The sequence below is a fragment of the Chrysemys picta genome, chromosome 16 (assembly GCF_011386835.1).
Source record: "Chrysemys picta bellii isolate R12L10 chromosome 16, ASM1138683v2, whole genome shotgun sequence".
Classification (NCBI taxonomy): Eukaryota; Metazoa; Chordata; order Testudines; family Emydidae; genus Chrysemys; species Chrysemys picta.
The window spans coordinates 31,616,108-31,629,967 of record NC_088806.1 but is presented as its reverse complement, the minus strand read 5'-3'; the positions used below and the strand labels follow the sequence as shown (position 1 = coordinate 31,629,967).

The 13,860-nt window shown below is 43.5% G+C and overlaps 2 protein-coding genes across 8 annotated transcripts in view; both read right to left on the bottom strand.

Annotated features, from left to right (window-relative positions):
• Nucleotides 1-1,528: 1,528 nt before the first annotated feature.
• Nucleotides 1,529-9,193, bottom strand: ATP5MG (ATP synthase membrane subunit g). Its single transcript, XM_065570336.1, has 3 exons — nucleotides 8,984-9,193; nucleotides 3,972-4,132; nucleotides 1,529-1,718 (listed from the first exon to the last, which is right to left on the bottom strand). Exons 1-3 carry the CDS (start codon nucleotides 9,045-9,047, stop codon nucleotides 1,620-1,622), a joined length of 324 nt encoding a protein of 107 aa, XP_065426408.1. The 5' UTR covers nucleotides 9,048-9,193; the 3' UTR covers nucleotides 1,529-1,619.
• Nucleotides 9,194-10,459: 1,266 nt separating this feature from the next.
• Nucleotides 10,460-13,860, bottom strand: part of UBE4A (ubiquitination factor E4A) — a 29,412-nt gene continuing 26,011 nt past the window's right edge. For all 7 annotated transcript variants that reach the window (XM_005299771.5, XM_042851810.2, XM_024102967.3 and 4 more), the window contains 2 exons: nucleotides 13,040-13,197; nucleotides 10,460-11,714 (listed from right to left, as the gene is read on the bottom strand). In XM_005299771.5, coding sequence (XP_005299828.2) covers nucleotides 11,576-11,714; nucleotides 13,040-13,197 — 297 coding nt within the window. In that variant the 3' untranslated portion in view covers nucleotides 10,460-11,575. The remainder of the gene's footprint in view (nucleotides 11,715-13,039; nucleotides 13,198-13,860) is intronic.

Here is a 13,860-nt window from a genome sequence, read left to right as displayed (position 1 = left end):
ATTAGCCTAGTATTCCAAGAGATTTCTAATGTCACAAAGGGCAGCCGAGCCCAGAGTACTGGAGGCTCACCAAGGAGCTGAAAGCAAGACTCAGAAGATCACAGGGCAAGCCAAGAGAGGATTGTAGCAGACCGTAATTCCCTATCAAAATAGCTAGCATAGAGGTTTGATTCCAACTCACTAGATTTTGCTAGCTATGAAACAGCTACTTTCCAGTACATGTAATACCCAGTTTCACAGCAAGTATAGTGTTTTTGGACACAGAGAAAAGAGCCCCTACTTTGTTTTCTTTAGCGATGAAGTAGCGGAGATTACAGGCCCATTTCAGCAGAAGTTTGTTGGAAATGTAGTGCTTGTTCCCTCTGTCCTTGCTAATGAACTTTTGTGCTCATGGAGTTATTAGCAGCGTAAGCCAATATCTTCTATTTATGCACAGGTCAGGTGCTAAGCTGTAGAGCCAGCAAACTTAAGATGAATCATGTTTTTCTATCAATGCTGTAACTTCACGGCCTAGAGATCCTGCTGAAGGAACAGAAGCTACGCTTTGCTCTACATCTTTACTTTGGAGGAGGCTGGATTTTGTCTAGTGAAGCCATGTATTAAATGAAGTTATGATGTAGAGAAACACTTGTCACCTATCTGACTAGCAGTAATGCCTGGTTACAGAAGGCTTAACAGGTGATTTTAAGTTGAGCCACTACTAGTCTTGCTAAAAGTAAGATGGAAAAGCAGGTAATTTAACAGAAACTCTATTTTCTATGGCAATATAATTAGTAAAGAATAAGTCCCATCAAACAGATAACTTTCAGCAGAAATGGCGTTATCAAGCATTCTGCCTGATTAAAACTGTCCCTTTTCCCCACTTTTTTTTGTTTGTTTGTTTTTTTTAAAAAGAGTTAACCATATGGATCAGATGAACACAGCAAGACTATTGATTATTGGATGATTTACACCTCTCAGGTTGTGAGGTAAGATTTTAGAGGCCTATTCTGATTACCTTCTTTCTTCCAGCTCTTTACATATACCTGACATATTTTAACTCAGCCTGGTAGAATTAAAGAGAATGCTTTATACCATTTGATAAATCTGGGATGCCACGTTGCTGTTTCGTGATTTAAAGCACTGGCTTCTACTGGTTTCCATACCAGCTGCTGCTAAAACGGTCAGAATCAAAAGTAAAAAAGTCCAGCTTGTGTGATGCAGATCTGAGGTTCACAATCCCCAGCTATAAACACTTTGGCAGACCAAACAAAAGGGTTTCATAGCCAGTAGACATTCCCCAAGCACTAGTCCTAAATGACCAGAAAAAAAGTTTCAATCCAAGTTAACCTGCGATGGTAAAAGATTCACATTTTCAAGTGTTATGGAAGCAGGATGGGGTATAACTATTTCCTTGTGTGTGGTAATGCTTGAAGAGGGATGGCCTCCAGGCAGCTAGATACTAACTGATGCTTTCTTCACAGCTGGCAAAGCTAACAGGATGGGGACAAGCTCACACTGTAAATACCACTAACAGAGACCACCACAATTCCACATCATTTCCTGGTTTTATTTTGTCAAATACTGTTACAGACTTAGGGGACAAAGAAGTGAAACGTAAGACTACTAAAGATTAGTCTTCAAACATTGTATCCAATCAGGCTGCCTCTGCCTATGATCTCACCGATGTAAAACCACATCAGCACCTCTGTGGCCACCAAACCGTTCCTCAGAGCTTCCTGAAAGAAAGAAAGCCACAATTTAGAATGTTTGCTATTGCAGTAACGTCTCCCTTTGCTTTGTTAACCATGCACAAAGTTTGGTTGTGATGGCAAGAAAGCCACCCAAGTTAATGAGATAGCATTTTTAGCTAAAGCCAAGAATGCTATTAACAATTTACTGCCCCCCACCCAAGCAATCATGGTACATACTAATGTGCACTCAAGTCTTAAGTACAGCTTAGCTTTCAGAGCCCTTCAGAGAGAATGCTTTAAAGCATAAATACTGAAAAGACCATCCAAGTTTTAGTGCCAAGCAATACACTAGACCTATGAAATAGCTGTTCAGTACTGGTGGGCAGATCTGGTACCTATTGACATTTGATTCACGTGAATGGATGTTGAAGAAAAGCCTGCTGCCAAAAGCACATCTATACTCTACTAGATGAAAAGCTGGTAATTAAAAATGCTATTCAACTCTTAACCTATAAGTTCTTCAAGTGTTTCACTCCTTAATGACAACAGCTCTATTGGTTTTCATGGCACAAGTAAAAGCTTTTTAAGCTAGCATGCCAGTGGTTCAATACGTTCCTGGAAAATATTACCCTGTACACAAAATACCTGCAGCTCTTAAACTGCATCTGCTAGACTCTAGAGAAATATGCAGCAGAAGTGCGATGCTTCAGGATCATAAGATCAGACCTCTACTTTTTAGCTAATTCTGAAGCAAAGACGACCCATTTTTATTTTTAAAAGTTATTTTGAAGACTGACACCATATAAATGAACAAGGTTTTCAAAATGCTGAGGTAACTTCAGAAAGAGAGATTTAAATGTGAAGAGTTAAAGGGGCATCCATCAGAAGACCCGGACTAGTCAATTAAAGAACCAGATCTGCAGGTAATACGTTCAGAGAACTAGTCTTCATTTTGCACTCCCATTCCTAAGGGAAAGAAGTCTATTATTGAATTACTCTTTACAGATCAGGAAGGGGGTATACAAGTTGGAAAAAGGGCCTAGAAATTACTGGTTTGTTGGACCTTGCTTTAAAATATAAATAATAAAAGTGCCTGGAGGCTAACCCCATTGTGCAATACAAGAACAAGGGGGCATTCAATGAAACTGAAAAGCAGCAAGTTCAAAACTGATTGAGATAGAGAGCTATTTACATCGATGACATGAATATTCAAATGTATAACAGATATTTGCAAGAGTTGAGAAGGGACTAAGGCGATCTCTAAAAATTAAGAGTTAGAAGGAAACTTTCCTTGGGACAGGTTATCACATAGCTACCCAACTCTAGGTTTTTTGCACCATCCTTTTAAGTATCTAGTACTTGTCACCATCAGTGACAGGATACTGGACTAGAAGAACTACTGGTCTGATCCAGCCTGTCAATGCCCACATTCCTATTAAGGATAGAATATTTTACCGGGAAAATACATCTATGAGCCTAAGCCAAAAGAGTTACAGCCCTTAGCACAGGGGATCTCAAACTGGGGGTCGGGACCCCTCAGGGGGTCATGAAGTTATTACATGGGGGATTGTGAGCTGTCAGCCTCCACCCCAAACCCCGCTTTGCTGCCAGCATTTATAACGGTGTTAAGTATATAAACAAGTGTTTTTAATTTAAAAGGAAAGTCACACTCAGAGGCTTGCTGTGTGAAAGGTGTCACCAGTACAGTAGTTTGGGAACCACTGCCTTGGCAGGAACAGAACACAGCCCCACTCCTCCTCATTGCACTGTAGAAGGTAGCAGTGTTTTAAAACTAGCCTTAAGCTTTTGGTTGTTATTGCAAAGGTCAAGCAGCAATTCCAAACTAGTCAATTATCCAATATCCCTTCATACCACACTACACACTGTGCTGGCTATGTTGATATTTCTATCAGAAGGGTGGCAGTGCATTCAGAAGTCCCTTCGACAGTAAGGCAGCGGCAGACACTAAGTGGAAAGATCAACATCTGGCCATACTAAAATGTGTATAAAAGCTCACTAGGGGAAAAGCCACCATAAGGCAGAAGTGATCTGTCCAGTCAAACTTCTTTTGTGTCACAGAAGGAGCTCATTGAGAGCACAGGTTCGGCCTGGCTTTATCAACAACTTGTCTACCAAATTAACTGTTCTGTCCAAATAGCAAACACAAGTCACTTTCTGGGCTTCTTTTTATGTTGCTAGATGTAGCCCAGCTAAAAATGTGTTAACCAGCATGGCTGGAGAAACCCCAGGGGAAACACTTCTGTTATTCAGATCTGTTCTTATTTAGCCTGCAGTTACCTTGACTGTGAGCTGTGCGAGGTGACCAGACTGAAAGCTTTTGACCAGAGCTTTCATGCTGTCAATGGCCTTGGGGATCTCAGCAGGGGTTGGAGGAACCAGCTCAACCTTGGCATAGTGCCAAAATGTGGCCAAACGAGGCCTGGAGTAAGTCACAGCAGCTGGAAGAGAAAAATACCAGGATGAATCCACTGGAGGCTAAAAGAAACAGATGTGTGGGTTGGACACAAATATTTATTCATGCATCACATTCATTTACCACTTTCATCAAACATGCACCCAGTCTGAAGAGTCAGAGCTGCTCCTTGGTAATGAGCAGATATTTATTTAATTTTTAAAAACTCAGCTCTAAGCAACCCTCCAGTGCTCTAGCTGCCTATTCCATAAATAAATAACTCACAACATGAAGGACTGCCTATATACATACACACACACACACACCCCAAACCCTCAAACTAAGGGTATGTCTACACTACACTACCCATAGCGGCAGGTAGCAATCGATCCAACAGGGTCAATTGATCACATCTAGACGCGATAAATCCCCGAGCGTTTTCCTGTCGACTCCTGTACTCTACCACCGCGAGAGGCACAGGCGGAGTCGATGGGGGAGCGGCAGCAGTCAACTCACCACGGTGAAGACACCACGGTAAGTCGATCTAAGTATTCACGTAGCTGAAGTTGCATAACTTAGATCAATCCCCCTCCCCCCCACCCAATGTTGACCAGGCCTTAGAAAGGGGAAATAAGTGAATTTACCTGCGTGTTCAGAAGGTTAACAGATCTGGACTCTGGCAGACCAGGTGTGGGATGGTGATTTCAAATATCAAAGACCCTTCACAGAACACCCTGTCGGCAGCTTCCTCATTTATATTGAGGAAGCTCCAGCTCAAGCACCTCTTCTGATCTCAACTGTGGCAGCACCTCACAAGGAGAGAGGCAGTCTCACAAGTAACCAGGTCCCAAACCTTTTAAGGGTTTTTAGGTGAAAACGAACACCTGGCATCCCACTCCAAAGCTTACCGAAGCCAGGGGAGATTACTGGTCTAAAGTGCTCCCAACATCCAACTCCACTTAATCAGGCTGTATACAACATTAAAGTACAGAACATGTGTATCACAAGGAACTCAGCCATTCAGGAAGCCTGTATAAAAAGGTTTAAAATGTGATGACCTCAGGTCAGTACCTAGTTCTACCAGCTGGTTGTGAATTGTCAATCAATTAGCTACAAATTTAAGTTGCCAGACAATGATTAGTATAGAAGATCAATATCAGCACTGTTCTTTGCCAGCAGAGAGTGTTATGGACTTTAAATAGTAAGAATCTTAGGCCTGGTCCCCACTAACCCCCCACTTCGGACTAAGGTACGCAAATTCAGCTAAGTTAATAACGTAGCTGAATTCGAATACCTTAGTCCGAACTTACCGCGGGTCCAGACGCGGCAGGGAGGCTCCCCCATCGATGCCGCGTATTCCTCTCGCCGAGCTGGAGTACCGGCGTCGACGGCGAGCACTTCCGGGATCAATTTATCGCATCTAAACCAGACGCGATAAATCAATCCCAGAACATTGATTGCCTGCCGCCGGACCCTCCGGTAAGCGTAGACGTACCCTAAGGAGACATTTTAGTTGCTCCTATTCTTAAGATGTCATGCCTCAATATTGGAAGCATGAATAATTAGATGTTAGAATTATACTAGTCAAACCATTTTAATAAGAACGGCCATATTATGTCAGACCAATGGTCCATCTGGCCCAGTATCCTGTCTCCTGATAGTAACTAATGCCAAGTGCTTCAGCAGGAATGAACAGAACAGGCGATCATCAAGTGATCCCTGTTGTCTACTCCTAGCTTCTGGCAATCAGAGGCTAGGGACACCCAGAGCATGAGGTTGCATCCCTGACCATCTTGGCTAATATCCATTGTGGGACTTGTTGAAATGCATTTTATTAAGCTTTTTCTAGTTAGGCAGCACAACTACCTCTCCCCAAAAGCTGCAGAAGTGGTAATGTGAAAACAGTGTTATTGTTTGAATCAATCAGAACTCCTGCAGCATTCTGCACCTAAGACAATATCCTTGCATAGGCTGAGAGCGTTTAATCACAAGAGTTTAACTACTGACAATTATGCTCTATATGGTGCAAGAGAATTAAATAGGTAAACTTGAAACTATGCGGCCTGCAAATTACATCTCTAATACAAGTCTCAGTGTACACACACACACACACTCACTCTACACTATTAGGATAATTAACACTGTGGTGGAAATTCTCCAGTTTCCATAATCACAGCTGAATGAAGTCTTTGCTCATGAAGGTAGATTCCATCTTTTGTTTTAGAATAAATGACCTTGAATTCAGCACAAGTTTGACAAAAAAAAAAACCCAATATTTTTTTAATTTACAAAAAACATTCCGAGTTCACTTGGATGCTTGTACATCAATAATTCAAAGAGGGAAACCCACCCTCCAAATTAAACCCAGCATAAAGTGAAAGTCTCAGAAAAAGAGAGACACTCTGCACTGCACCCAAAAGATCAAAAATTCAGTCTATTAGACCAACTGAGAAAGTGAATTCCAAAGTCAAGGGCCCTTGCTCAAGTGAAAGCCTTTCCACCAAATCCCATGCTTTCTTCAACTGCCATGGTAGTTGTTTTGCAACATGATTTAGAGTATAGCTAAGGTCTTCAAACCTCAAAAGATGTTCAACCTAGGTCCTAGACTATATAGAGCCACTTATTTTAACCTCACAGAAGTAAAAAGTTTTATTAATGACTACCTCGTATTTAATACCCTTAATATTTCTTGGCCCTCAGTAGGTCATACCTTTTCTATTTTTGAGTCTTCAAGACATTTCATTTTGATGTTAGAGATATTCTCCCCAGCTGGACAGGCAGATTGCAGTATTTTTAAATGAAAACCTATTACAGAGTAGACCATATATTTCATATGGAAAAGAATCTCAGCTACTGTAGGCAAAGCTGCATTGTAATTACAAAGCTCTCACCAGTTGAGATATCTACAAGTGGAAAGAGCCAAAAGTACAAGATAAAGTGGGTATCAAGACTAGCACAGAACAAAAAGAAAAAAAAAAAAAAGGGAGGAGGAACAGGCAGAATTCTTAAGAGCGGATACAGCTTGTTAGCAAAAACAAAGCTTATATATTTGCTATTAGCAACTCACTATCCTGATTCCCTATTTCATAGATACCTGTCACATCCATTACACTCACAATCCACCACGTCCTGCACCACACAGCATTTCCCTTATCACTACATCCTAACTTCAAATATCGGAGCCTAAGTTAGTGCACCCTATCCATCTCAATCTTTGTCTTTAAAGATACAGGTGTAGGGGCAGGGGAAAAGCAGTTCTAATTTGGTTTTATACTGCTGCTCATCACCACAGCATCTGTGCACTTTACATGTAACATTGGTAATAGCAAAATCCATCATAGACTCATTGGAATCTCTGGCATGTCCCCCTTTTTGGGGGAGGAGGGGAGGAGTTCTGATTAAAATATATATACACACACACTATATTTCAATGTTGTTAATTTACTGTTTTGGTTAAGATTGGTTTATTTCAGGTGGTTTGGGATTGGTTGGTTTCTTTTGGGTAGAAGGAAGATGTTGAGAGGATCCATCTCATGGTGGAAAGGCCTGATTTCTGAAAGCATTAAGCATTCGCTCCTCTCAGACTTCAGTGAGATTTACAGGTGCTCAGTATCTCTGGAAATATGGCTATTAAGCATCTTCCTGATCAATTGCCTCTAACCCCTTTCCCATTACAATTGGAATGCCTTGTTAGACATGGGCCTTACATTTAGGAGGCTGGTAATAAGCTCGCTTTTTCTCTCCACCATGTTTGTTTACTTGCCCGTGTGGTAAAGTATTGAACTGGAAAAGGATATATGGACTCTGCTGCATGACCTTTAGAAGTCACTTCATATCTGTACCTCAGTTTTCCCCATCACTAAAATAGGAAAAATACCTTCCTTTATAAAGCCCTCTGAGAAGTATTAATTTGAAGGGCAGTTGTGTTTCAAAAGGATGTTCCTTCATTACAAGGTAATTTCTCTAAGGTTATTCTTCCCCACCCCTTAGCATTTAGTAACTCTACTTACTGCAAACTCAGATTTCGTCATCAATGAAATCCTACAGAACCTTACAATAGCCAAGTTTGTTAGTTGTTTAGTTTCCCCTTTTCACTGACACTGAACAGTATGATACAGCCTCTAGCTAAGTGCTCACTTAAAAAGAAAGAAGCTCAGCTAAAAAGTAAGAGGCTACAAGATACAGAGAGTGAGTCACCTGGACAACGACAAAAATCCATTTCTTGCAACTGAAGAAAGTAAAATGAAGCAGAGGCCTAGAGCCTCAGACAACTGGAGCAGGTGGAACAATCCAGTGACAAAGGCCATTCAGCCAAGTCTTCCACGGAAACACCACCTGGTGATACACTCACCATCGCACACAGACAGCTTAGACCGGGGGGTGAATTCTGTGAAGTCAAGGCCCCCATTTCCTGCCCAAGGGATAGTCAAGGTCCAGACTCCAAATAAAGCAACAAACAAGATAATAAGCACATAAGATGTCAGGGTCCGTTTGGAAGCAGCTGGCGGGCTGGGTGCGGCCCGTGGCCCAGGCCAGCTACTGACCACCCCGAGTTGGACCGTTACCGACGTAGGGAATCGATGCCCCCCCGGGCCCCCGCGCTGGGGGCGGAGGCCACAGTCACACTGGCTCACTGAGGGCGCGAGCGGTCCCGGGGCTGGCCAGGCCCCGCTCTGGACCTGGGGCGGGCGAGTCGGGCACGGCCCGCAGCTCCGCCAGAAAGCGCGAGGCGAGGCGAGGCGAGGCGAGGCGCTGCCCTGCCCCCCCCAGCACGGCCCGCGCCGCTCGCGGCTCCCCGCGGCCCCCTGGGGCAGGGCCGGGCCGGAGCCCGAGAGCCGGTCCCGGGCCGGGCCGCGCCGCCCCCAGAAGCCCCGCTCAGACCCCCGCCCGCTCTCACCGCTCACGAGCTGCGGGCCCTGGGTGGCGACGCGCTGGACCAGCCTCTGGGCGGCCTGGGCCATGGCGGAACCGGCGCGGGGCAGCTGCAGCGCCTGAGGAAGAGGAAGGAGCCGGAGCCTGAATGTCACCTACAGCAGGACCCCGAAGGCCCCCGGCGTCAGGGCTGCCCCGGTAGCGCCTCACACCGCCGCCGCTCGCCACACCCCCAGACGGCCCGGGCGCACGCCCAGCCCTGCGGGAAGGGGCGGGGGGCATTTTTTTCCCCGTTCAGAGGCAACATTTTGATCAGGCGCCTGCCGAAGACACCTATCGGCCATGAACGGCTGCTCACGCGCAACGCCAAGCTGGTCTCTTCGAGGGAGCCAAAGCGGCGCACGCGCAGAAGCCTCCTGTGGCCGGTTCCTGCCCCTGCCCACGTGCTGCTATTTAACTTTTTTTATATTATTTTCTCTGTAGTCTGGATCTTGACCAAGAAATTTGGCCCTTGACAAAAAAAAGTAACTGGCTACCCCTGGCCTATGGGATATGATTTGTGTGCAGGTCAGCAAAGCCTAAACCTATTGGAAGAAAACCCCCTGCCTTGTGCACTGCCAAAAATGCCACTTCTACAAAATTGCTTGTTGGGTTACAGCTTTGGGATTAGAGTCTCCTACCAAGGCAGCCTCCAAAACACTTGAATAATTTAAGATTAAGTCCTCCCACTTTAATGATTTAACACTCTCAGACTCCCCAGTTTCTTCCCATTTGTGTTCTCAGTGGCTCTAAGGCATTTATGAACCTATATCACTGCCATAGCTAGGTAAACACTACACCATGTTTTGTTTTAGGAGAGAAAAATTATAGTAAGTCTCAGTGACCATCTTGGTGAAGTCCTCTGAACTAGAGCACTGTTGCTGGGTTGGAGATAGCCACCACAAAAATCACGTTTCTTATTTTTCTGCCTTGTGCCTGATGCTCTGGATAGTTGTCCCTGTAGTACTCCCTTCCTCCGAGCACAAAACCCCCTCTTCCTACAAGCTGAATAGTAAGCCTCCCTCATGCATAAGTATAACTAACCAACACACACCTGCCCCTCAAGAATAAAACATATATATTAAACTATTTATTTTGGCTCAAATTCTGGTACTTCTAGGTTTGCATGAGTGCACATACATATGACCCTCAGGGACGAAGCCTTATGTTCTAAGGTCTTATCGAGTAGACTCATTTTAACAGATTCTTTAAGGTAACCTGCACAGTAAGCCCAAGCTTCACTCTTAGTTTTCATTATAAAAATGTCAGCTGTTTCTGCACTTCTTGTTGCAGACATGTCCCCAGTAGAAGGGTATGGTTATGACCACAGCTGGGGAAAAATCAGCTTAATAGTTGTATACAACAACAGAGATAAAGTGTCACTTGAGAGGAGTTATACCTGCCCCAGATCTCCCATTCAGAACAAGTTCACCTTAAGACCAAATATGCACTTCAAAGAAACTTGAAGCCTGACATTTTTATTGATAAAGCATGTGTCTAAGTATATATACATACTGGATACATATTAACATGCACAAAGTACAGTATAAATGTAGGCAGGATTTATAGTGTACCTGTATGAATATGTACACAGTCTATACACAGACAGTGCCGTTTCCAACAGGCTCTCAAACCTAGCAGATGATCATGACTAATTAAGGTTAATTTAAATGATGTGGAGACTCAAGGAACCCCAATTAGAGAAGAGTTTGTCCTGTGTGTCTGGATATGTCGAGTTTCTGCATGGTTGCCCCTTGAGTAAAACAGCAGGTATTGACCCCGACAGCCAAGTGAGAGACTTTTCTAAAACCAGTAGCATGTTTTTCCAGCATGACCTCCCTAGTCCCAGTGAGAGTTTTGTTATAGCAACGGCTAAATAGTCCAACTATCCCTAAGAGATTCACATCCAACTTTTATATTATCTTTTAAATGTTTTGACTTCAGTGCTGCCCCATTGCAATGTACCATGCTGAACACGAACCCTTGTACACAACCAATATTTACAGACAAAATTGCATAAGAACCTCTTCCATCCTCGCAAGCCTCAAATTTAAGAGCTACTGTGGACAAAGGCATTTTTTTTCACATTAAACATCATATGATAGAACATTACATAGTTTAAACAAGTCTGGAGCCAAAGCAGGAGTAACAGAGAGGAAACTTCAGTCACAAGGAAGAGTTTTTTGGTGGTGGCTGACAGCCACTGAGATGTGTGACATGACAGTCATTAGAAACAGTGAACACTGTGAAGAACAAACAACACAAGAAAATTAACCAGTGGCCAACAGAGCAAGAAGGGACTTAGGATTCCTGGGCTGAGAAGCTGTAGTGCAGTTGAGGTTTCTGATATTATTGAGACGTCTTAATGGAAACAAAAAATAGAAGGGGATAAAAGGAAGGGCCTAAGCAAGAGGCTCCAAGTCTAGTGGCAATGCACAAAATGCAATCTTGGGTACAGAGTATATGGTAGCGCTGATTCACAGGTTCTCTGGAGCACCAGCCATCATCTCTGCAAGGGGATTTCGCTCTCTTGCAGACAAATTATTGTTCATTTGTGTCAGGATGTTTTTTCATTTGTTCATTTCAGTGTGTCCTCCAGCTGCTCCTTCTGCTTTTTCCTCTCTGCAAGCCACTGCTGGATCTTCTCTTTCAGTTCTATGTTTGGTCTGATCTGGTCCATAGTGAGGGGGCTCCGATTAAAAGGATCTGTCTGGTCACTATAAGAAAGAGAAAGTCAAGGAAACTCATTCTCTGACAGTACTGTCCTATGATTAAAAACTGATGTTATGAAGCCAAGAAACAGGAAGCAGAGACAGGCACAGCCTCTGTTCCATCAAGTGAATCAGACCTGCCTGTGGACAATGAGCCACTAGGTGTAATCATTAGGCTTCACCCAAACATCCCCCAGAAGACTGACACTTCCAAAATGACACCATCACTCGCATCATTCTCAGTGGTACATCTGAGGCTAAAATTTCAAGGAAAGCAGAACAGGTTCACAATAAGCTTCAGTACCAGAGTATACAACAGTACTTTAGAGAGAACTTAAGCCACAACCCAGATCAGTTAGCAAACCTCTGACTCTTAACACATAGAAGATGATTACTTAGAGACAGACTGAAATATGCTATTATTTGGATGAAAAAAGGAATCTCCTATACTCATGCTTTATTGGAAGACATTTCTGGATTTTATCTGTACTCACTAAACTGTCCAACCTATCCATTGACTTTTGAATAAACCAGGGTGAAGAAACACCTGCAGTTTTCCCAATGTTGAAATCACCTTTAAATAAAAGAAAAAGTCTTAATCTCCCCACCCCACCCCTTCAATCTGTAGGCCTGAGCACCTCTCATATGCTTTATTCCATTAAAAACACGAGAAACAATCTGGTCTGTGCAAATCTGGACATGGATGCAACTTCTAAGTTTCAGAAAGCTGAATTCCACAGGGTCCAGGGCACACAAACTGCACACAGCTAGATAAATGGTTAGCACTTTAGAGAGTCAGATGGATTACAGTCAGTTCCAAATATAACAAAACTAAGATCCTAAACTCTGGAGCAACTGTGGGGAATTTGGAAAGGAGAATGACTGTATGCATGCATGGGGATGTCCACTCTGTCTTGCCTGAATCTCTGAAAGCAAAAACACTAACCCAGGGGTCGGCAATCTTTCAGAAGTGGTGTGCCGAGTCTTCATTTATTCACTCTAATTTAAGATTGCGCGTGCCAGTAATACATTTTAATGTTTTTAGAAGATCTTTCTATAAGTCTATAATATATAACTAAACCATTGTTGTAAGTAAAGTAAATAAGGTTTTTAAAATGTTTAAGATGCTTCATTTAAAATTAAATTAAAATGCAGAGTCCCCCGGACCAGTGGCCAGGACCCGGGCAGTGTGAGTGCCACTGAAAATCAGCTCGCATGCCGCCTTCGGCACACGTGCCATAGGTTGCCTACCCCTGCACTAACCCCTCCCCACCAAACCTTTAGTGAATCACTAACTCCTCACTCAGACACAATTAACTTTTCTTGAATACCTGAGGAGATGCCTGGCTATAGTTGACCTATCCACGGTGACTCGGGAAGATGGCAGCATCACAGGGTCAGACATTAAAGTGCTCATGATAGGATCAAGGAATTCATCACATGCATCTGCATAGGTCTCCTCTTCCTGCTGCTGTCGGTCTGCAAGAGACTGGTAGATACATGCACAACTATTAACACTAGGTTTTGTGAAGCTCTGTCAAGCAGCTCAAGTTCGCACATTCACAAAGGGGTGGAGCCTAGCAATGCAGAAAGTCAGGCACTTCTCACTCGCAAAGTACCTGGCAGAATGTGTCCATGCACATAACTGGATGCTCTACCAAACCTTTTGGTTTGTAACCAGAGCTCAGATATCAGCATGGCTAAGAAACTGCAGGAACCCAGAAAACACATCACAGCTATGGCATGCAAATAAACACTGGGCACACAGCTTTGTTTCTGCAAACTCTTGAAGTCTAATAGTTCTTTAATTTGCATAGTTACAGTTGTTAAAGTATCATCAGAATGTAAATCAGTTCCTGGTTTCAGTTTCAGACACAGCAAAAGCATCAAAAATATAATTATCTATTGGAAGACAGGAATTGCCAGCCTTCCCTTGGCTGGACAGAAACCTCTTAGGGCAAAATTGGGGGTGGAAGCTTTTAGGAGGAGCATAGCTATCGCTACTGACCCACATCATGGTTGGAAGAGCATGGCTATCACTACTGAGCAGCATCATGGTTGTAACTTTCCATCAAAACCTGCACTGAAGCGGAGACTGACTATCTCTGAGGGGGTTTCCAGAAGCTGTTACAGCATACTGTCTTGTCTAGGT

Excerpts from the sequence above, each read along its gene's own strand:
- ATP5MG (XM_065570336.1), bottom strand. The coding sequence starts at position 9,047 with ATGGCCCAGGCCGCCCAGAGGCTGGTCCAGCGCGTCGCCACCCAGGGC. Across the intron at positions 4,133-8,983 it reads GGGCCCGCAGCTCGTGAGCG|CTGCTGTGACTTACTCCAGG; the intron begins GTGAGAGCGGGC and ends TTTCTCTTCCAG. Across the intron at positions 1,719-3,971 it reads TCGCACAGCTCACAGTCAAG|GAAGCTCTGAGGAACGGTTT; the intron begins GTAACTGCAGGC and ends TCTTTCTTTCAG.